Below are 23,003 nucleotides of genomic sequence, written 5' to 3'. Positions count from 1 at the left end.
ATAGACCCTATTCTTGTAGTACGAACGTATATTCCAAGATTACTTATCCTTAGTATTTTCCAAGAAGTAAATGACTTGGAAGGTCATTAGGATTGTTACTTGAGGAAACGGTCTTGATTTGCCATAAGACAAGTAACCCTAGAAAATACAAGATTGTTGAAGTCATATATAAACAAAAATTTACTCTTTTCAAAAATTTCCAATGCTAACAAATTTTTTTCTTACCATTAACAACAGGTTTTTTTCATTAGGAACTTGTATTTTTTAAAGTACAAACAGGTTTTCTTACAATACTAACATGTTTTTTTTCCTACGAGTAACATTTTTTTCATAATAGTAACAAGTATTTTTCTATGAGTAAAAATTTTTTTCTTAATGCTAACAGGTTTTTCTTAAGAGTGCTAACAAGTTTTTTTTCAAAATATGAACTTGAATTTTCCTACGAGGAGCAAGTTTATTCACAATACTATCAAGTTTTTTCAAAATACTAACTTGAATACTCCTACGAGGAGCAAATTTATTCACAATGCTAACAAGTTTTTCCCTTAGAGTAACAGGTTTTTTCATAATGCTAATATGTTTTCCTATTACTACTAAAAAGTTTTTTCACAACACAAACAGGTTTTTTCCTACGAGCACTAACAAGTTTTACCTATGAATAACAATTTTTTTCACAATACTAACAACTTTTTCCCTAAGAGTAATAAGTTTTTTCACAATACTAAAAGAGTTTTTTCTGTGAGTAACAAGTTTTATTTTACAACCCCAACAAGTTTCTTCCTACAAGTGATAAGTTTTTCACAATACTAAAAATTCTTTTCCTACGACTAACAAGTTTTTTCACAATAGTAACAACTCTTTTATCTGTGAGTAACAAGCTCTTTTACAATACTAACAAGCGTTTTCCTACGAGTAACGAGTTTTTCACAATACTAACAAGTTTTTTCCTGTGAGTAAAAAGTTTTTTCACAATACTAACAAGTTTTTTCAACGAATAACCAGTTTTTCACAATACTAACAAATTTTTGCCTATAATTAATAGTTTTTTTACAATGCTAACAAGACCTTTCTATGAGTAACAAATTTTCTCACAATACCAACAAGTTTGTTCCAACGAGTAATAAGTTTTTTTTTCACAATGCTAACAACTTTTTTTTCCTAAGAGTAATAAGTTTTTTTCCAAATACTAACAACTTTTTTTCCTAAGATTAGCAAGTTTTTTTTACAATACTAACAAGTTTTTTCCTCTAACTAGCAAGATTTTTCGCAATACTACAAGTGTTTTACTACGAGTGACCAGTTTTTCATAATACTAACAAGTTTTAGCCTACGAGTAATAAGTTTTTAACAATACCAACAAGTTTTTTCCTAAGAATAACAAGTTTTTTTCAAAATACTAGTATATTTTTCCAGTGTTTAAGTCTTTTCTTACGACTACTAACAAGTTCTTTTTTTTAGTAACAAGCATTTTTCAAAATACTTAACAGGTTTTTTCATAATACTAACATGTTTATTTCTACGAGTAGAATTTTTTTTCCATAAAACTAACAAGTTATTTCCTATGAGTAAACAGTTATTTCGTAATGCTAACTGATTTTTTCTTACGATTTCTAGCATATTTTTTCAAAATACTAACATGATTTTCCTACGAGTAGAAAAATGCTAATAAGTTTTTCCCTTAAAGTAACAAGTTTTTTCTCAACACTAAAAAGATTTTTCTACGAGTAATAGATTTTCTCACAATACTAACAAGGTTATTCCAACGAGTAATAATTTTTTTTCACAATACTAATAGGTTTTTTTCCTAAGAGGAACAAATTTTTTCATAATGCTAAAATGTTTTTCTTACGAGTAGTAGCAAGTTTTCTCTCATGAGTAAAATTTTTTTTCAAAATACAAACAAGTTTCTTCCTAAGAGCGCTTCCAAGTTTTCAGTTTACTAAACTTCAGTTTACTAAGTTTTCAAGAATACTAAAATGTTTTCTAATATGAGTAACAAGTTTTTCAGAACACTCGCGTATTTTTTTCCTATAAGTAACAAGTTTTTTCGTAATACTAGCACCTTTTTCCTAAGAATAATTTTTTCCTAAGAGTAATAATTGAGAGTCCTAAAAGTATAGGAAAAAACTAACAAATTTTTGTCTATGAGAAGTAAGTCTTTTCAAAATACTAACATATTTTTTAACAAAAAACAAAATACTCTTTGCTTAGAATCGTTGATCTAAGTTAAAGTTTTCAACTGAGTCAAAAAATAACTATTGAAGTTATTTTTGCCCACCACATTAGAATACAAAATTTGAAACAAATAAAAACTGCTGTGGCTCTTTCAGTACTTCCATAGATTCAAGGACTTCCAAGCTTTGCTATCACATTGCATTGTATGATGTTTTAGTGAAGCAATAAAAACTTCACGGAAAGGGACGCCTTTGTAATCCTTTAAATTCAAAATATTTTGAGTCTTTCGAAGTGACTTGGAAAGTTATAATCTTTAATTCAAGATTAAAACCTTAAAACGAATGTATATTTTGCAATGAAATACGCTGAAAAATAGGGAACAGGGACGGAATGACCAAAGGAATGACAAATTACAGCTAGTGACGTGAGACAAATCTTAAAAATGAATGTATGAAAGTAAATAGTTTCAATTAAAACTAAGGAGTAAAATTATAACTTAAACAAACGGAAATTATCCCGTAAATGAGGGGGCTAATTTCTCAATCCTTCACTTTTCATACAAAGTTTATATTTTTTCAAAAAAACCTACTTATATCTAACAACCAGACTTTAGCGTAAAGAGCAAGGAATTAAAAAAGAGGCAGTCCCCCTCATAAACGAAAAAATTTCAATTTGTTTTAAGTTTTAGTGATGCTTCTAAGTTTCAGTTGAGAAATAACTAATTTCTTTCTTCAAATAATGCCTGGAAATCCACTTCCTCTTTCAGGGACCCCCCCCCCCCCACTCATAATTTCTTCAAGTCTATGAAAAATATTTTACTACTACCTCCTCCAAGTATTTCTCCATGTAAAATCTCCGTAAGAAATTCTTTGAAACAATTGCATTCTTGTTGAAAATTACACCCGGGAAATTTCATCGGACACTTCAACCTGGAAAGTTCGATTTTTCCTGGGAAAGATTTTTTTGCATGAATTTTGGCATATTCTTCCCGTGCATTATTTAATTTGAAAAGTTCATCCCTGGAAACTGGCCTCCCCATCAAAGAATCTCCCCGTGGGAACTCTTCCCTAAGAAGAAAATACCGATCCATCCTGATAAACATCTATATACATCCCAGTAATAAAGCGTACATCCCTTTTTCTAGAGCTGAAAGGTTAAGCCCTTCCCAAAGGTATAGTTATTTTTTTTCTGATGACTTTTATCTGATGGGGATAAAGAGGTGTTTGCGAAAAGCTGGTTGACCTCCTTTCTTTTTGGTCACTTAAAATGGGTGCTTAATATCCATTCCATTCGCTTAGACTTGTGGTTTGATAAAATCCCCCTTCGGAAAAAAACAAATAACCATGCATTGTTGACCATTCTCCTGGCAAAAAAGAAACAAAATTTCAAATTTTTGCTGGTGGGAGCTCCAAGATTCTTGAGTCGAACTTTTTAGGGACGTTTCTCCCTTTTTTCAAAAATCACAGACAATTTCTGAGGCTCGTAATATTTTGATTAAAAACATTAAACATATTGAATTTTATGCATATGGAATCAAGATAAAAGGCCAATTCTTTTAATGAATCTATCGTTGCTAAAACTTTATCTTGTAGAGTTTCTGCTGTTTTTTGGCAGAGTCACCCTTAACTTACAGCTTGTTAACGCGAAGAGTTTAATAATCTTAGTAGATGTTTAAAAGCAAAAAAGACTGGGCGGGGGGAACTTTATTGTTGTGTGCCACTTCAAATATTATCAGTCTATAAGCTTCTAAAAAAAAGATATTTTGAGTAATTTCTGAGAGGCCTAGGTCTCCCTTCCTCTCTTTAGATGAATGACTCCTTATTCTTTTTCAAGCTCATATTCTCATTTTATGGTTAGAACTCGATACTGTTAGATTTTGTATCACGTTACTTAGCACGTTAGCTTGCTTAGCACAGCAAAATCTACAAATCACTGCACAACTTAAGGTTTAATATAAACAGATTAATGACACACCACCATACCACCGATGCCAGATGTGCTGCACGAAAATTCTATCCATGTCATTTTAAATGTCATTGGGGACACATTGTCAACAGATTGGCGTTGAGTCTGAGTCTAGTCTAAAAGAGCTACTGGCAACTGACAAAGAGGGAGAATGATCAAGAGCTTCGTAATTTAACATCAAGGACTGCATTTTTATCTTACATTAGGGGATTGTAAGGGTGTTGCCTTTTTTTACCCTGACTCACCTGCTCTGTGCATTTCTTAGGGTAAAGCATACAAATTTTAGTTATTAGATATTCACAAGTAAAGCTGTGACAAACAACTAATTAATTCTGAATAGGCTGAATTTCTTGCTGAGGCAAAAGCCTTGGAAAGGTTGAGGCATTAAAATACAGCACAATTTCTGCCACATTTCAGTGGGGAGGATAGCGTTTAGCGTGAAAACTCCTACTTTTAACTCGACTGGTAACGCTATATAGTCACGGTCAAGTTGCGACAACTATGCATCACATTTGAAGAAGAAGCAAACTCAAAACAAGAGGTAGACTAGTTTGAAAAGCTAGAGGGTGTTCCAGGTGAAAAATCAAGTAACTTTAAAGTAACTAGAGAAGTTACTTGAATTTTACGTTCACCAGGAACGGCTTTTGAAGTAACTAAGGTCTTATTCAGATAGAAAAAATACTACGACCAAGATTTTGATAAAACATTTGTAGTCCTTGTAAATATTGTAGCTAAGGCCACCGACCAGTAGAGGAAACTCTTAGAATATTTTGGAACTGACCTTGAAATCAAAAAAATTAGATACACTCTAGGGGTGTATGAATAGGATATTCTAGGCTAGTTGCATGTTTAAACTTGTTTGTCTTGGGTATAGTTTGAATAACGTAGCCTCTTGCCAAGATAGCAAAGAGTAGCTAAACTAGAATTTTACCACAATTATTTTTTCTGCATTGTTTCGTGATTGATTAAGCTAGCCTAACCTATATCTTAAATTTAACACACTGTATAAAATTGACCTACATTGTTCACAAAAAGAAAAATAACTTAATGCCAAATTCATTATGGAAAGGTATTAATTTTGCAATAAATCTGTGGGCATTCACCTAAATTTGGTTTAAATATCCTGTTTCTATACTAATTTCAGTGCATTAGTGTCTGAGATAGCATACAGTAGTGTTGATTATTGAAACTATTTGGCTTAGGCCTATCACTTTCTTACATTCAGTTGAACTATTAAGGTTAGAATTTTAGACTAGGCTAGTTAAAATTTCCAAATGATGGCCTTTTCACTTGGCTATCTTGAAAAGTATTTGAGCTTACTAAATGATTTTTTAATAATGGATCTGCATCAAATGAGAAGGAGTTCCCCTAGATTTGGCAAAATACTTTAGGAATTTTCATTGAAATATATATATTTTGGTACATCCATCAAGGAACCCCCCTCCTCAGATTTTCAAAATACTTTGCCTTCCCCCTCCTATGTACAGTTTTGTAAATTAGTGCCATTTGTGAATTAGCATAGCAGAAAGACTTTGGTTTTGTCCTAGATTTTGTTTTATTTTATACTTGACTGATTTCAGCTTATTCATAGAAAATTGTAAGGGTTTCATGTCTTCATTTTTATGGAATTTGTTTTTTTATTTATTTGCATAATTTTATAGTATTTGCTTATGAATAGGTCAAACTTGTATCAGATCAAAGGTATAAGCTATATAAAAAATGCCAATTTTTCATGATAATTAAAAATGTTTTCTTGGGCATTAATTTGTGAACATGGAACATTTTGTTGTTAGGGCAATATGATCTTCAGAAACTTGTTTAATAACCAAATCAGGCTCATACTTAGGCCCATGACCTAAACTTAACAAGAGAAAGAAACAGAAACTTGCAGGTAGGATTTAATTTAGAGTAAAGTGGATGACATATATTTGAAATATTCAGTTCACCAAGTTTAACCTTTATAAAGCAGAGTAGTCACAACACAGTTTTCAGTTTACTGTATTTGCTTCTAATTAAATATAGGCTTTCTTTGAGACCACAGTCCAAGATAAAAATGATTTATTCAAAGCCCAATAAAGGAACAAATTTTACAGCCTCCATCAAATATTCCAAAATTCATGAAAAATATAGCATAGAGATGGGTGCATAAAAATTCAATGGCTGATTTAGGATTTTTCTGTGAAGGGAAATTTCTCTCTTCTGATGGCTGTTCAAAAACCATTGTCTTTTGATAGGTAGAAAACAAAAATAACTGAACCTATAGTCTTTGTATGCATTCCTTTCATCTCAAATATTTGATACTCTTCAAAACACTCACTATTATTGAAACAGATATCTTACAAAATCCTAAATATCAAATAACTTCAAAAATTCAATAGATTATCTCAGCTAGAAACAATTTTAGATTTTATAATTTTACAGCTTTTTTCAAATCTTCATACAATGAACTCTGCCAGTGGTACAACACTTTAGCAGCAACTGCCAAATAGCATTACTACTTACCTACCCCATTTTCTCTATTGTGGGGTATATGTATAAATGAATGTTGGAGTGGAGACAAGTATTATGTTGACTAATAATTTGTAATTTTTTTTATTACATAGAAACAGTTTTTTAGGACCAAGAAAAAAGGATTCTGATTTTATTTAAAAATACATTATTTTGTTTTGCTACAAAGTCATTTATTGTTGTAACCTTTGATTATGATGTTATTCATCATCTTGTATACAAAGATGTCATCTTGTATACAAAGATGTCATCTTGTATACAATCATTGTGAGTCTTTATTTTGATGTGCATATTTGAAGAAAAAGTTTACCATATGTATAGACCAACTAACCCAATAGGAACATTTTGACTAAATACCTGACAGCCTGTACAACCAAAAAGTCTCTTTTTGCTTCCTGGCTTTTGGCTATGGTCTGTTTTATGCTTTCTATTTAGCTAATTTTGTTTTGCTGGTTAAATAGCAGAAATATTATTTATCTGACTATGTTTTTGAGTTTAGGCTATTTTATGGTTTTCATTTAGTTATTTTCTTTTTTCCCAAGAAAGAATGTTGGTTAAATAGCAGAAATAATCATATAGGCTACATCACCTATCACTGTCTTTGTAGAATAAACTTCTAATTTCTTGGAATTAATTTTTTCAGGTTTGGCATTAATAAATTTACTCATAGATAACATTGGCCTCCAAAATTAGAGTTTTGAAAATTCCGTAAAGTATTTTGCCAAGTTTCATGCTATTTGATATGTTAATTCCAAAAATGGTTCCCATCATTCCCATAATGTCAGGATTTTTTTGAAAAATACATATTATTTTAAACAAAACCCAATTTGGAAAAGAATGATGTTACCCAATTTCTTGTGTACTATCTGGTAATATTAGTTTCACCCAAAGCCAATAATTTGTTATTTCTTTATATTACATAGAAACAGTTTTTTAGGATTAAAAGTTTCTGATTTTATTCAAATGGCCCTTGTGTTTCAAGAGTTAAAGAATTAAGACAAAAGGTCAAACTGTAGCATAAAGAGCAGAGTATTGTGGAGGGGAAATCAAATCACATAACTTTTCCTAGCAAGAATTTCCTCTTTGTGAAGAATTTTTCCTGCAGAAAATTCTCCCATCAAATATTTATTTTCCTCAGAAATGCATTGATAAGCATCTTATCATTTTGGTTATGGATGCAGCTGTTGGTTTGTTGCAAAATTACAAATTTCTGATGGAATGTAAACATTAACTTGCTTTTCTGAATTTACAACAAATTAGTGCAAACATAAACACTTAATTTGGTGGTGTCCATTGTAATTCTGAGTAACTTGCAATGTCAAGGATAATAACATCTTTGTTTTATTATACTTGACATCTAAAGTTTGTGTTTCCAAGATTTGTCAGGGGCTAATAGCTACAGTAAATTCTTAAATGATTCATAAATGAGGGTAGCTTCCCCCTCCTTAATAACTCATTTTTCACCCTGAAGTTTTTAATATCTTATAAAAGTTTCTTAGGGGCCATTTTCACAAGGATTCAAGTTCCAACTAAAATCCTTGTGAAACCAACAAAAGATGGATAAAATTCATCTTTTGTTCAACTTAGAGATGGGCTTCATAATCCAGTTAAAAATGCGGCAAAAAACATAATCCATCTCAGTGATACCTAAACTCATATAGCAAATTTCAAGCAGAACTAACTTAGCCTACTAGCAGTTGTCTTGCATTTTGGAGAGGCCAGGCCACCCAAGCAAAGGGTGTATTGTCATTACAAATGATTTTTCTGAAATGAGCTGGTGGAAAACTATTAGGAAATGTAAGGAATCTAGTTTACTGTTTAGAGATTAGGATATCACAAAATTAAGCATTCAATATGCTTGTTTGTACATCTTAAGTAAATACAAACCCTGTTGGAATTTTGTTGATATCCATTTCACAATTAGTGTGTCTAAAGAAAGTTTCCAAAGAGCATTCAGTTTTAAGCATGTATTTTATCTTTATTGATGGTTAAAGAAAGCAATAGATATACCTGCTGTAGTTGATTAGTAATAAATAACTTGCTGCCTTTCTGCATAAAAATGTGCATTTTTATGTATAATGTATAGCTTTTAAAGTCATTAATTCCTGAGAAGCCCCTTCTCCAGTTATGCCAGCTTTATGGGTAGTAAAGCCTTTTTAAAATAATCTGAAACAATTCTTTGGGGGTCCTTACGAGTGGCTTTCCTTTCTAAGGCAATTAGCAATAGGTGAAATATATTGCAGTCACTAAAAATTTACAATCTTACCTATTTTACCACTATTGCAGGAAAGTTGCAAAAAGGGTGAACTAAATATTTACCATTGAATTTGCCACAAAAGAAATTTCTAGCTTCAAGAAATTCAATCATGCCTTTAGAACAAGGGATCCTAAGTTAGGTCAAAGTCTTGAAAATGTGCTTCTAGCATAAATAATTTGTAAATAAAAATTTGTATCTTTCTAAAAATGAGACAAAAAAAATCCTGCAGAAAAGAAACAAGACAGATTAATAAAGGAAGAAATACCATGGATGCCCATGAAATGTAAGATAGAAATGAACAAAACTTCAAGTATGCATCTGTTTTCTTTAAACAGACAGGAGGAACAAACCTCCAAGCTTTGACAAATTCAATCTCACTTTTGGAACCAGGTATAAGACTAATTTCCAGGGAATGAAAACAGTAAATCCCTGGCTTTTCTATTGACACAGGCAGTGAAGGGAATAAAAACACATTTATTGTTCTGCCTATTTGTTCAACTTCTCTGTCTGTTCTACAAATTCTGTATTATATTTATTTGAAAAAAAAAGGCAAAATGTCATAGATAAGATTTATTTGCAAAAAAACCTGCAGGCCATAGCAAACACATGCAACTTTATACAAGCACCTAATTCCAAACAACTTAAAAAAGCAAACAAACTTGCAAACAACTTAAACAAGCAAACAAACTTTCAAACACTTTATGAATTCAGAAACACCCATAAATAAACTCTTACCAAGCTAACTCCTCAAACATGATTCCCTATGCTTAATCCCTAAACAAAGATTAAAAAAAACTGCTTTTTGGCTAAATGGTTTTCTCTTAGTTTCTCTTAGTTTACCTTGCCTTTTATACTAAATCTTAAGTTTTGTCCCAATTCTTTAAGAATGACCCCTGAATCCGAAAGGCCGTGGAATAAATAGTTGAAATGACCACCACTACTACTATATCATCTACAAACAATATACATGATAGCCTGAACCAATCCAAAGATACAAATTGGGCTCCATTATTTTTTCATAAAACTGTCTAAATCATTAACAAACAAGGAGAAAAGCTTTGGGGATAAAGTACATCCTTGTTTCACACCCAAATGAGACATAACTAGTCTAGAAAATTTCCCCATCACCTTTACAACAAACTTCACCCTCCTATACATAGCTGCTATTATTGCTACAAAACAAGACAGCAAGCCTATTTCTAAGTTTCAATTAACAACCTCCTATTTACTGAATCAAAAGCACTTCTCAGGTCTAAAAAGATACAAATAGCCAACCATTTTTCTATCTCAATATTTCCAAAGTAAAAATATGGTCAATAGTGCTGAATGTCAATCTGAATCCCACTTGTACTAGACTCAGTATTTCCTCTTTATCTAACCAATCTCTTAGCCTAAATTCTGAAACCTTATTTGCACATTAGGGGAAGGGGGGGGGGGTGCATTATATCAAATACCTAACCTAACCACCTCTATATATAAATATTAATTTAAATGTAATTGCATCATAGTTTGTTTCACAAAAGAACCTAACTTTACTTATTGAGTGTGTTCTGAATAACACACAAGTAACTAACAACCATATTGATGCATAGCTTAGATTTTTTGTTATGCATTGATGTATACAATTCTTCTCAATTCCTATTTTGATAGCAATACATGAGGGTTTGAGTTTCACATTATTTTGCATAATTGGACAGCCTACTAGTTTTGACCCTATTTTCTAATGTAGCAAGAAGTTAGGCCTACTTAAAAAAGAAAAAAATTGTATGCTGACCAATGGTCAGCATTGCACAGCAAGTGATATCCTGATTCAATGTCTGTAGCTGGGAGTGTTAAAAAACATTGATTCTTCATTTGAGTGCAAAAAACATTTGATTCTTCTTTAGTTTTTCCTCTAAATTTCTCCAGGTAGGCTAATCATTATAGCTAGATGTACTGTGGCTAAGCTTACAGAGTCACACCATTGACCCTTATCCCAACCAAAATAAGAGCAACACCAGGCCTTAAACTCCTAAGCTTAGGTTTTCAAGCCAGGAGTAGCCTACAAGAAACTATGCAAGGAGGGCTCAAATGTATCTATAAATTAATATTAAAAAGTTGTTACAGGCTACCAATAGACTGAAAAGTTTTTTGAAGAACTTCAATGAATTACAGGATTCAATCTAGCCAAGGCTAGCTTAAGTAATTATCATTGAATGTTTTAAATCAGCTTCCAGAGTAACACAGTGTTTCTTTCTGTCAAGTGGGATTGAACTAAGCTTTCTTTGAACTATATACATTTTTTTCTGGACAATTAGACCTATTACTCACTCTAGGCTATGCCATCTCTACAAAACAATTTACCACTGACTTTGGGTAGGCTAGCAACTGTCCAAGGATTACAGGAATTTAATTAGAAGCTTCCTAAAGCAAGACCTGAAGACTTCACCCCCAACAAACTATTCAACCAAGCTTCTCTAGATATGCCCAGCAGATCACATTAATGCTTGAACTTTACCAATGAATTTTTTATTAAAAATCATTTTAAGGTCAAAATAAGATTGCTTACCATCACTGGCTCTTTGAACAATTGCAGTTCCATTCTCTTCACTGCATAAAGGCTCATAGTCTTCAAACTTTTTTTTGTTAGCCATCATAAAAGTTTTATATTATTGTAGTGATGATAATGATGTTAAGTTACTTAACTAAAGATGGTCGTTAACTATCTTTAGCAAAAGTTACTGAAAAAGTTACTTTGAAGTAACTTTTTTGTCGTTCCAGCTGCTAAATAGCCTCAGCTGGAACGGAAAAAGTTACTTTTAGTAACTTTTCCGTAACTTTTAGTTACTTTTTGTCTCAGCTGGAACACGCTCCTAGTATTGTTTGGAGAATAAGTTCAGTTACACCAACAAAAGCTAGTATTGTATATTTCATATTCAAGCATTTTATGCTGTGACTAACCAAGAATATATTTGGTAAAATTCTAGCTCAGATGCTATTTCTGATCTTGGAAAGGGGTTAGGTTAGGAAATTGAAACATTCAGGGATGGTTCCATAGACTAAAGCAGGCTATGTCCTAGAAATCTGTTTTGAAGTACCTATCACCACTCCTTCTCCCTTTAGAAGGCACTGACCTTTGATAACCCCTAGAAATCTTTTGTTAAAAGTGAAACCTTACAAAATAGACACAAGAAACACTACGAATAGAACACAAAAAAACTGCTTTCAGCTTCACCACTTTGCTTAAACTCAATTTATGATGTTTCACAAATACATTTTCTAAATTGAGCCTAGGCCAAACAAAGGTATGAATTTTTCTTTTTAGGAATAGGAATTTATTTAATTCAACTTGATGCAGCCTAAAATTCTATGTCTTCTTAAATAACAAGAGTTGCATTTTCAGAATGAAAACCAGAGAAAAAGAAGCTGAATATTGAATTAAAGTATTATTTTGTCAAACTTTAAATAGCCTATAGACTTGTCAAGTTGGCAAATTTTTAAGACTTAGTAATCAGAAGAGGGTTAACATAAAACTTGGGGTAACATTCTAGTTAATTGACTTCTTGCTATCTCAGAAAGGGTTTAGGTTAGGAAAATGAAACTTTCAGGGATGGGTCTACAGGCTAAAGTATGTCATGGGAAGGTATTTTGAAGCAACTACCTCCACTCCTTCTCCCTCTAGAGGGCCCTGACCTTTGATGACCTTAAAAAATGTGTGTGTCATAAAAGTGAAAACCTTGCCAAATAGATCTTCTGCTTAATTGAAATACAACAAAATTGTTTTCAGCTTCATAACTTTGCTCAATTCTATTTTATAAGGTTTTAAAGATATGCACATACATTTCCTAAATTTTGAAAAAAAACATTGATATGGCTCAAAATCCTACTCAAATAACAGGGATTGCATTTTCAGAACTAAAAGCAGAGAAAAAGCAACTAGTAACTGAAAATTAAGGTAAATGTTGTTATGTCAAAGTTTCAATAGGTATAGACCTGTCATGTGGCCAAATTTCAGGGCCCTCTAGAGGGAGAAGGAGTGGAGATAGCTGCTTCAAAATACCTTCCCAGGACATACTTTAGTCTGTCTATTCATCCCTGAAAGTTTCATTTTCCTAACCTAAATCCTATCTGAGATAGCAAGAAGTCAATTAACTAGAATTTTACCAAACTTGGTAATACCTTCCTAGAGTATGTCTTTTGCCCTGGATTCATTACTGACTAGTCTTACACTTAGTATCAAGATAAAATATCCAGCTAGAAGGATAAAACTATTACTTTGAAGCTTACATATGTAACTGCTGGTAAATTTTGTAGGTAACAGCATAATTTAACTAAGATCAAGTATACATTACTTGATTTTTTTTTTAAAGCTTTTTTATTCTTCAATAATCACTTCTAAGGGAAATTATTTTGAGCCATTGTAGGCTTAAAACACCTTCTTGTATGTTTTCATTAAATTGTTACTGTTAAGACTAACTAAAATAACAATTTCCATTTTTAAATCAATTACAAGTGGCAATTTTTTCTCACTGGACTGTTTTTTATTGTTTTCTTTTTTAGATCTATTGTTTTAAGACTATTGACTACTATGGACTCTTTTACTAAGAACTCAAAATGCAATTTCCTCCTCAAGTAATTATTGAATTATGAAACAGCATAAATAATACATTAAGTGATTTATTCACTTTCATTTGAGCTAAATTATGTTGTCAACTACAATTTACCATACCTACCTAGCTGAATGTCTGATTTTACCTCAAATATTTACTTAGTTGGAGAAAGATTAAACTAAGGTCACAGGCTAAATGCATAATTAAGCAGATAATAATGTATCTTGGCATCTTTGATATATATCCAACTAGCCAGACAAGTAAATTGTTTATGTAACCTGGCAATAATATCCAACTACCCAGATAATTAACTCTCTTAAACAAACCATAAGGTAAGGGGGACTTTAATTTAGGAAACTTTGATATATCCAGTAACAAATCATATCCTCAACAAAGATTTTGACTATCCAGCATTTTTTTTTTATTGGTCCTGTTTTCTGACAATCTATCTATCTGTTTAGTTTGATATAGGCCAATAACAGGCAGTCTAGCAAAATACATTTGTAACCATCTTGCTAGAAATTTCCACTGTGCTCTTAAATTACCTTTTATTCAACTAGATGGGTATTTTGTGTTAGAATATTACAGAGATGTATTTTCTGCCTAGATATGGTATAGTGGCTAAATATGTAGAGATTTTATCTTTTCTTCTTATTTTTAATTGAAAATACTTTTTCATAAAACAGGCTTTTCAAAGAAAAGTAAACAGCTCCATTAAGTCCAAATCATTTGGGCTTTACTTATATATATATATATATATATATATATATATATATATATATATATATATATATACATACATATATATATATATATATATATATATATATATATATATATATATATATATATATATATATATATATATATATATATATACATATATACACACATATATATATATATATATATATATATATATATATATATATATATATATATATATATATTGATATTTATTCCTTAAGTTTTTTTTAAGTTTTGATAATTTTCTAATTATGAAAATTAAAAAAGGGAAAAACATTAAAATATATTTTTGTTTTCAGTAAAGTGCAAATTGTGCTCTGGTCCTGAGAAGGCTTGGGGTTGTCGGTACTACATATGTTAATTTTTGCTAGTCTGAGTTACACTTGGTAATTTATTGGAATTTCTGTTCATTTTGGGTCTTATTTATTTATTGACATGATTTGTTGTAGTTCTATGCTCAGAAGATGATTGGAATTTATTTCTGCTCATTTTTAGCTAACAGGTATTTATTTTTCTTTAAAAAACTTTTTTTTTGTAGAGAAGTTTTTTCAATTAATAATAAGTAGAAAAGATATAACAAAAACCAATCATTTTTGAATTGTTACTTTGTAATATGCAGCTACCATCAGTTAGGCCTAATTAAATTTCCCTATTTTCCTCATGTTAATTGTTTTTTTTGAATTATGTTAAGTAAGTAATATCCCTTACAGAATTTGAAGCTAAATAATTAAAATGGTGCCTTTTTCTTATCATATTTGGGATGTGTTTTGTGAATTTCAAATTAGTAATAAAATCATTCATGTGTTGATAAGAATTGCCAACATAAAAAAATAAAGTAAAGTGATAAGAATTTAGCTTTGTCCATATCAACCATCATTGTTGCATCTCCTAGATTCTCACTATTGTGGTCAAAAACATCCAGGCAAACCTTACAGCCAATCTACTGTAACATTTTGACTGTGTTGGCAGCTCCTGTTAAATCACAAATCACTTTGTCAGCCATTGCTGTTACAGATATACAAGATGAATCTCAAGAATTTGCTGTTTAATTTATTCAGAGAAGAAACTTTTTTTTTCTAATCATATGGCTGAAACATCCTAGGTTGATTTGAATTTAAACAAAATAGGGCATGTTTACATATTTTGTTGTATTTTTTCCTAAGAGAGAGGAAGGGGGGTTTAAGGGGCCAAAGTACCATCTTGTAACTTTAGTCACAGATATTGAAAATTAATGCATATATCAAATTTAAACAAGATATGACCTACCTATCTTTCTGATAGAATAGTTGGCAGTGGGGGAGGCCTAAGTTGAGCTAGGATCAGTTCTGCAAGTTCAGCTTGAATTGGCTGTTTTATTTATTCAGTTTCAAATTTTGCAAATAATTTTTTTTTTGACTAAAAGGATTCAAAAACAAATTGGAAAACACAAGAAATTTTTACCTAAAAAGGCCTCTCTTTGTTTTAGCATTCCTCCTTCTGGTGAGCCACTATTCTGCCACTTTATCCTGACTTATAAACTTTAGTAATGTTTATGCTATAAAAATGATACTTCTAAAATAGATTTTTAGCTCAAACAAGGCATAAGGAAAGTAGTTTGAGCCTCATACCTTTGCCCAGTCACATTTATAATGACTTAAAGGTCTGTATGTCATTGAAATTATATTATAAAGTTATTTCTGACATTTCAGGAAAAAAATTGTTGGTGTGGCTAAGAATTCTACTGAAATAACCAGAATTGTATTTCCTAAAACTAAAGCCAATGGAAAAGAGATACCAGCTTAAAATTATATTAAGAATTTATAACCAGAATTCACAAAGGTGTAGACCAAGTCCTAAAAATAAGAAAAGAGTAGATAGTATAGCTTTTTAATACCTTTCAGGCTATATATATATATATATATATATATATATATATATATATATATATATATATATATATATGTATGTGTTTTTTTTATCTTAGAGTCATTCCTGAAGGTTCTACCAAAAGTAAGTGAATGAAAACTCTTGAATGAATCCCAGGTATAAAACATATGTCAAAAGATTGAAAGAATGCATCAAAAATTTGTTTATGTTCATTTTTGATACATTTTTATGAGTTGGACATTTGTTATTATCTTTTTTTTGGGGGGGGGGGGATCAATTCTTCAGCATTTTTTCATTGGCTCTAGTTTTGAAAAATGTAATACATATTCTTCATTAGAATTTTAAGCTATGTCAAGGTTTTCCCCCCTCAAATTATTAGAATAATATTTTCAAAGCCTAGAGTCCAATAAAGCAGACTCAACCTAAATTTTCAAGATTTTTTTTTTCTTCAAAATCAAGGCTTTGCAAGAATTAGAAACCATTCCAAAAACGTTCCTGTACTAGTTTACTAAATATTCCATATTTTGGAAAGACACATTTTCATTAAAATAATTTTATCTGAGTCTAGGTAATGTTCAGCTTTGTGTTTGTGTGTGTAGATGGGGGGGGGGGTAACCTATTTTTTTGCTTATTTCTCCTCAACAGTTCAAGTTGGCTATATCCAATAAAAAAAAAAGCTAACCAGCAAACATTTCTATATGGAGTATGGCTATATCTGACCCCAACTCACATCATTGTATCTGCAATGAAGTATGGGTGGGAGTGTAATTACAGTACCATCAAATATGATTAATTTGTTGATACTTCAATCATTTATCTTCATTGGCACTCAGGAGCAAATTTAGGTCCAGTGCTGGATTTGTTCTGCTGCATCACTAATAGCCTCTTTATTGTTCTTTATATATAAGACACAGAAAAAGAATCATTCCATGTTTTATTCTGTTTTCCACTATTTTAAATAAAGGTCAATTATTGGTTCTCTTGTCACCCCCCCCCCCCCAAGATTTTGCTCTAGATTTGCCTTTGTAATATGCTGCTATCTGACCTTGCTAAGCACTGAAAGTTTGTTTTTAACTCAAGATGCTTAGATAAGCTTAACTGTGTTGAGGAACAAAGAAATCAACCAATAATGTACATGAAAGATAATGATTTTACTTAACAATGGTAGGAGCCCTACAACTTAAAGGGCTAAAATCATAGAGAAGGAATACCCAGAAATTATACAGTTTGACAACAGATTTGATGAATCAACTATTTTAGGTTTAAATAACTCAGTTTTGCCAGCATAATATATAACTTCAAAGACCACACTGCCTTTCCATGACGAAAGTGAAACAGTTCAAAATAGGGAAGAAACCTTTTTATTGACAGTGTATAGATATAAAATTATTTAACTGTAAGTTAAATAATTTTATTATTTAGTTAAATAATTTTATTTGTTTCATCCCTATTTTGAACTGTTTTATTTTGCCAGCATAATGTTTTGGAGGAAATGCAGTTATCCTTTAAATTGGAGCTATATCTTGATATTACTCTGAAACATGGTATTAAAATTGATTTTTTGAATTTCTTTGAGCAAATCATACTTGGATTTTGGGATAAAGAGTGTTGCTGCATATTTGCTACAATGGCCTTGCATAAAGATGTTGATGCACACAACTTTTTGTGTTTTTCAATGACTGTCAAAGGGTAATAAAATGAAACCCACAGTTTGATTGAATATAAATCCATTTGTTATAATTTTGTGACAAAATCCCAGCTGATCAACAGTATTAAAGTTTCAGATAGAGAATATTGGTAATCAAACTGCTCTTGGATGAGTCATTATCTCACTAGAAAGTGAGACCTTAAGTGTATTGGGAAGTTGGTGCCAGCACTGTTAGCTCTGTAAAAATAGTAAAATGGGTTGAATATGCTGTGTATTTGAGACAAAGTGACTATGAAGTAGTAGGTCTATACTCTAACAGGAGGCCACAATTTGACTGGCAATTGGCTGCTTTGATTCTTTTAGTCAGTTTCTAGTTGTGGCCTTGGAAAGATCATTTTTTGAGTTCATTATAACCTGTTTGCAGTTTGTAATTTATTAATTTACCCAGTCTTTTATTATTGTTCATAATAAGATTTATTGCTCCAAGATCGATTCTGTTTGCAGAAACATTGCTTGAGTTGCTGTATAATCTCATCACCTATAATATGGTTAGTACCCATTATAATTTTCTTAGTCCTTTTTCAGTTCTACAAAATTGTGCTGATGTTCTAAATATTGATATGATTATTAGTGGTATTGATACTATTCGTTTTTTTTTTTTTTTTTTTTTTTTTTTTTTTTTTTTTTTTTTTTTTTTTTTTTTTTTTTATCGATTTCTACCCCTGAAACAGACAGCTTTCTGATCAGATATTCACCCTATAATTTTTAAGATTACACAGTTTTTTTTTATTATTCATTTTAAGTGACCTGTCCATCTTTTTTTATGTTATCATTTATCCGTTGAAAGAAGCAAAAATTCTAGCTGCTTTTCGTTTCTTTTATATACTTTTCTATCAAAAAAATTTGTATTTTAGAAAATGATGGAAGAAGCATGGAAAGGACAAGGAAGTGATCAGCATTCAAATTTCACAGGACCTGGAACACCACTTTTCCCTGGTTTGTAAAAAGAGTTATCTGCCATTTAACATCAAGTATCAGTTCTAAATTGGTAAAATATTGAGCAAAGCATAATTTCCCACGTCTTACTTTCCCACAACGCGTCTAATAGAAATTTTGAGATGGCAGTTTTATTCAAAATAGTCCAAATATCCCGTAGCAAGGCTTTTAGGGTTGGAACAAACTCCAAGGCCTGGGGACAAGGGGCAAAAGTTAAGACTTTAAGGCTTTGGTATGGGGTACTGGGGTATTTAAGGCTTTTATGGAAGGGTTGATTGAATAAACTTGGGAGGTAGCTCATTTGGTTGAAAGTTGGAAATTTTAGTTGCCTTTCAAAATTCGAAAATGATGGGGCTAGCCCCCCTGACTGCCCCTCTTTTCACCGAACAAATCTGATTGAAAATGTGAGATAGCGATTTTGTTCAAAGTAGTCCAAAGAACATATAACAATACCTCTAGGGTTGACACAACCCACCCCCCTCAGTGCCCTGGGGATAGGGTTGTAAGACATGCCCTGGTGGCACATAAGGTTCTTATGAAATGAGTGGTCACATAAACTTCAGATGGGGCTCATTTGATTTGAAATTAGAAGGTATAGTGGCCTTTTTAAGTGTCAAAAGTGATTTGACAGAAACCAGCCCACCGCCCCCCACGCTCATCATTTTCCCAAAGGCATTCAATAAAAATTGGGAGATAGCAATTTTATTCACTGTAGTTGAAATTCTGTCTTTGAGGAAGCCCACCCCCCCGCACTTACAGCTGTCAGGGCAAGGGCTGTAAGTTCTGCCCTGGGGGCATGTAAGGTTTTGTAGAAAGGGTGGTCGTACACACCTCGGAGGCGACTCATTGGATTGGTAATAAAAATTTTTAGTGCCCTTTCTAACAGTCAGCATGATCAGAGGGCAGCTGCCCCCCCCCACACACAAACACGTTGTGTTTTCCCAAAATGCATCTAATAGAAATTTTGAGACAGTCATTTTATTCAAAGTAGTCCAAATATCATATAACAAGGCTTTTGGGATTGATACAAACCACCTTAGTTTCGGGGCAACTTTTGTAAGTTTTGCCACGAGAGCCTCAGGGTGAGGGTTGTAAGTGACGCCACTGGAGCATTTAAGGTTCTTATGGGAGGGATAATTGAATAAACTTTAGAGGTGGCTCATTTGGTTGAAATTGGAAGTTCTACTTCCTTTTAAGAGCCAAACGTGATGGAGCTCAACTAGCCCGTCCCCCCTCCAACTACCCTTGTCTTCACCAAACACATCTGATAGAAATTGTGCAGTGGTAATTTTGTTTAAAATAGTCCAAAGAACATATAACAGTGCCTCCAGGGTTTGACACAACCCCCTAGAGCCATGGGACAAGGACTTTGATTTATGGTTTTTTATTTAATAGATGGTCGTTTTAAATTCAGATGAGTCTCATTTGATCTTAAATTGAAGTTATACTGCCCATTTTAAGCGTCAAAGTGATTTGAGAGTACCCCCCCCCCCCCCCGATGCACATCATTTACTGAAGAAAACTTCAGTCTTTCAAGGAATGTTGGGGGGAGTGTTGAACTAAATCAAACCATGTTATGTGTATATGGGTTGTCAATTTTCAGGAGATGATAAATTGACCAAAAAAGGCAATATTTGCATGCTACTACCATTACGATTATTGCCGCTTCTACTGCTACCACAAATACTATTACTGCTGCCACAACTATCACTAAACTATACTTATATAACGAGTACTACTAAGGCTGAGGATAACAAAAAAAAAATATGTGAGGAAATGTTGAGGGGAAAGTTGAACTAAATCAAAGCATACTATGTACATACAAATTGCTTATATGGGCGTACCAGCAGTATTTTTGGAATGGTTTATTTTATTAAGAGGAAACTTCAGGGACATCATGAGTGGGATGTTTGGTTGACCAAAAGGCGAAATGTACCTGATACTACTGCTATTAATCATGCTGCTATTGCCGTTACTACTAATAATAATACACTATTACTGCTATTACTGTTCCTTCTTCTATCACTACTACTATATTATTAGTACAATTAAGGTTATACGTATGGAGGTGAAAATTTGACAGAATATTGAGGGGGAATTCGGATTAAATCAGAATACACCATGCACATGTAGGTTGTCAAAAGAGCATATCTCAAGAATTGATTTAGGTATTAAGTTGGAACTTTTGGAGAATACTTAAAGGGGAAGATCAGTTGACAAAAAAGTAATATCTGCATGTCACTACTGCTAAACTACACCAACTTCTACTACAATTGTAACAACTTGTAAGGCTTAAGTATTAAAGTGAAAAGAGCGTCGAATTGGTGTCAAAAACAACATAAACATAGGCCTTACATCAAGGTGAAATTTCCGGGGCATCATGAAAGTGATGTTCAACTGACCAAAAGGCAATATGCACATGCTACTACCACTATTAATACTGTTACTACTACTACTAATACAACACTAACACTGCAACTTCTCTACTACCACTGGACATACTGTGATAATCAAACAGTTTGTGGTAACGAACTGTAGTAAGGAGCAACCGGGCTCGAAAGTAACCGAAACTTTAAAAAACGGAATTTTAATACCAATAGTTACATTAAAAGAATCGCATTTTAATGATGATGTTAAATGTATACGTTTCCTCAAGTTTAATCGTACCCATCAAAAGTTAAAGCCTGGGAAAATATGCCTTATTTTAGAAAATAGGGGGAAACACCCCCTAAAAGTCATAGAATCTTAACGGAAATCGCACCATCAGATTCAGTGTATCAGAGAACCCTGCTGTAAAAGTTTCAAGCTCCTGTCTATAAAAATGTGGAATTTTGTATTTTGTTTCCCAGAAGCCAGATCGCGGATGCATGTTTATTTGTTTTTTTGTGTGTGTCTGTATCGACCCAGTGGTCCTGGAGTGTCACGAGAAGACTCATTCTGACGAAAATTAAGTTCTAGTGCCCTTTTTAAGTTACCAAAAAATTGGAGGGCACATATGCCCCTTCCCATGCTCATTTTTCACAAAATCCCTAGATCAAAGATTTGAGATAGCCATTTTGTTCAGCATAGTCGAAAAACCTAATAACTGTGTCTTTGGGGACGAATTAACCCCCCACAGTCCCCAGGGGAGGGGCTGCAAGTTGCAAACTTTGACCATTGTTTACATGTAGTTATGGTTATTGGGAAGTGTGAAGACGTTTTTAGGGGGACTTTTTCGCGTTGGGGGGGGTGGAGGGAGGGGGGTTACGTGGGAGGATTTTTCCATGGAGGAATTTATCATGAGGGAAGAGAATTTCCATGAAGCAGGCGCAGGATTTTCTAGCATTATTTAAACAACGAAAAAAAGAGAAAATAAATAAAAAAAATACTTTTTTCAGCTGGAAGCATAGAGCAGCATTAAAACTTAAAACGAACAGAGTTTATTACGTATATAGGTGGGTTCGTCTCCCCCTGAATACCTCGCTCTTTACGCTAAAGTATTTTTAGTAGTTTCAACTATTTATTCTATGGTCTTTGTGATTCAGGGGTCATTCTTAAAGAATAAGAACAAAATTCAAGCTTTAGTGTAAAGAGCAAGGTATTGACGAGGGGGCAAACCCCGTCATGTACGTAATAAAAATGTACAAATGTTGAAGTTCGCTGCGTAAGTAAATTCGTAAGTTACGTATATTTATTACTAATAAATACGTTCGTAAAAAATAAATAGTTCTAGTGGCCTTTTTAAGTAAACTAAAATTGAAGGGCAACTAGGCCTCCTCCCACCGCCTTTTTTTTCAAAATCGTCCGATCAAAAATATGAGAAAGCCATTTAGCCAAAAAAAAAAAAAAAATGCAAATTTCGTTTTAATTATTCATGTACGGTGAGGCAAAATCAAAACATGTATTAATTTAAAAACGTTCAGAAATAAAATAAAAAAATAAGTTTTTTCAACTGAAAGTAAGGAGCGACATTAAAACTTAAAACGAACAAAAACTATTCCATGTATGAAAGGGGTTGTCCCCTCCTCGACGTGTCGCTATTTAATCTAAAGTTTTTTATTGTTTTAAAAAGTAGAGTTGTGAGGAAGAGTCAAACTTTAGCGTAAAGAGGAAGGCGTCGAGGAGGGCCCTTTCATGATCGGAATAATTTCTGTTCGTTTTAAATTTTAATGTCGCTCCTTACTTTCAGTCGAAAAAAACTTGCTTTTTTATATTTAATAATACTATTAAGGCTAAGTCTATGAAGATAAAATTTGAACGAGAATACTGTGGC

At 32.4% G+C, this 23,003-nt stretch overlaps 1 protein-coding gene and 1 non-coding gene across 4 annotated transcripts in view; both read left to right on the top strand.

Annotated features, from left to right (window-relative positions):
• LOC136033858 (U5 spliceosomal RNA) overlaps positions 1–7 on the top strand; it is a 117-nt gene extending 110 nt beyond the window's left edge. Inside the window, exon 1 of the small nuclear RNA XR_010619039.1 lies at positions 1–7. This exon is cut by the window's left edge and continues 110 nt beyond it. This is a non-coding gene — a small nuclear RNA (U5 spliceosomal RNA).
• Positions 8–4,648: 4,641 nt separating this feature from the next.
• The window catches only part of LOC136033056 (LIM domain-binding protein 2-like), a 70,658-nt gene continuing 52,303 nt past the window's right edge, over positions 4,649–23,003 (top strand). The window contains exons 1-3 of one of the 3 annotated variants that reach the window (XM_065713648.1): positions 4,652–4,703; positions 11,762–11,798; positions 18,670–18,751. In XM_065713648.1, coding sequence (XP_065569720.1) covers positions 18,673–18,751 — 79 coding nt within the window. In that variant the 5' untranslated portion in view covers positions 4,652–4,703; positions 11,762–11,798; positions 18,670–18,672. Of the gene's footprint in view, positions 4,704–11,761; positions 11,803–18,669; positions 18,752–23,003 lie in introns of all 3 variants that reach the window. The other 2 variants (XM_065713657.1, XM_065713665.1) reach the window with 2 other exon arrangements.

Source organism: Artemia franciscana, chromosome 1 (assembly GCF_032884065.1).
Source record: "Artemia franciscana chromosome 1, ASM3288406v1, whole genome shotgun sequence".
NCBI classification, from domain to species: domain Eukaryota; kingdom Metazoa; phylum Arthropoda; class Branchiopoda; order Anostraca; family Artemiidae; genus Artemia; species Artemia franciscana.
The sequence above is the reverse complement of the archived record's forward strand: the minus strand, read 5'-3'. Positions and strand labels throughout refer to the sequence as shown.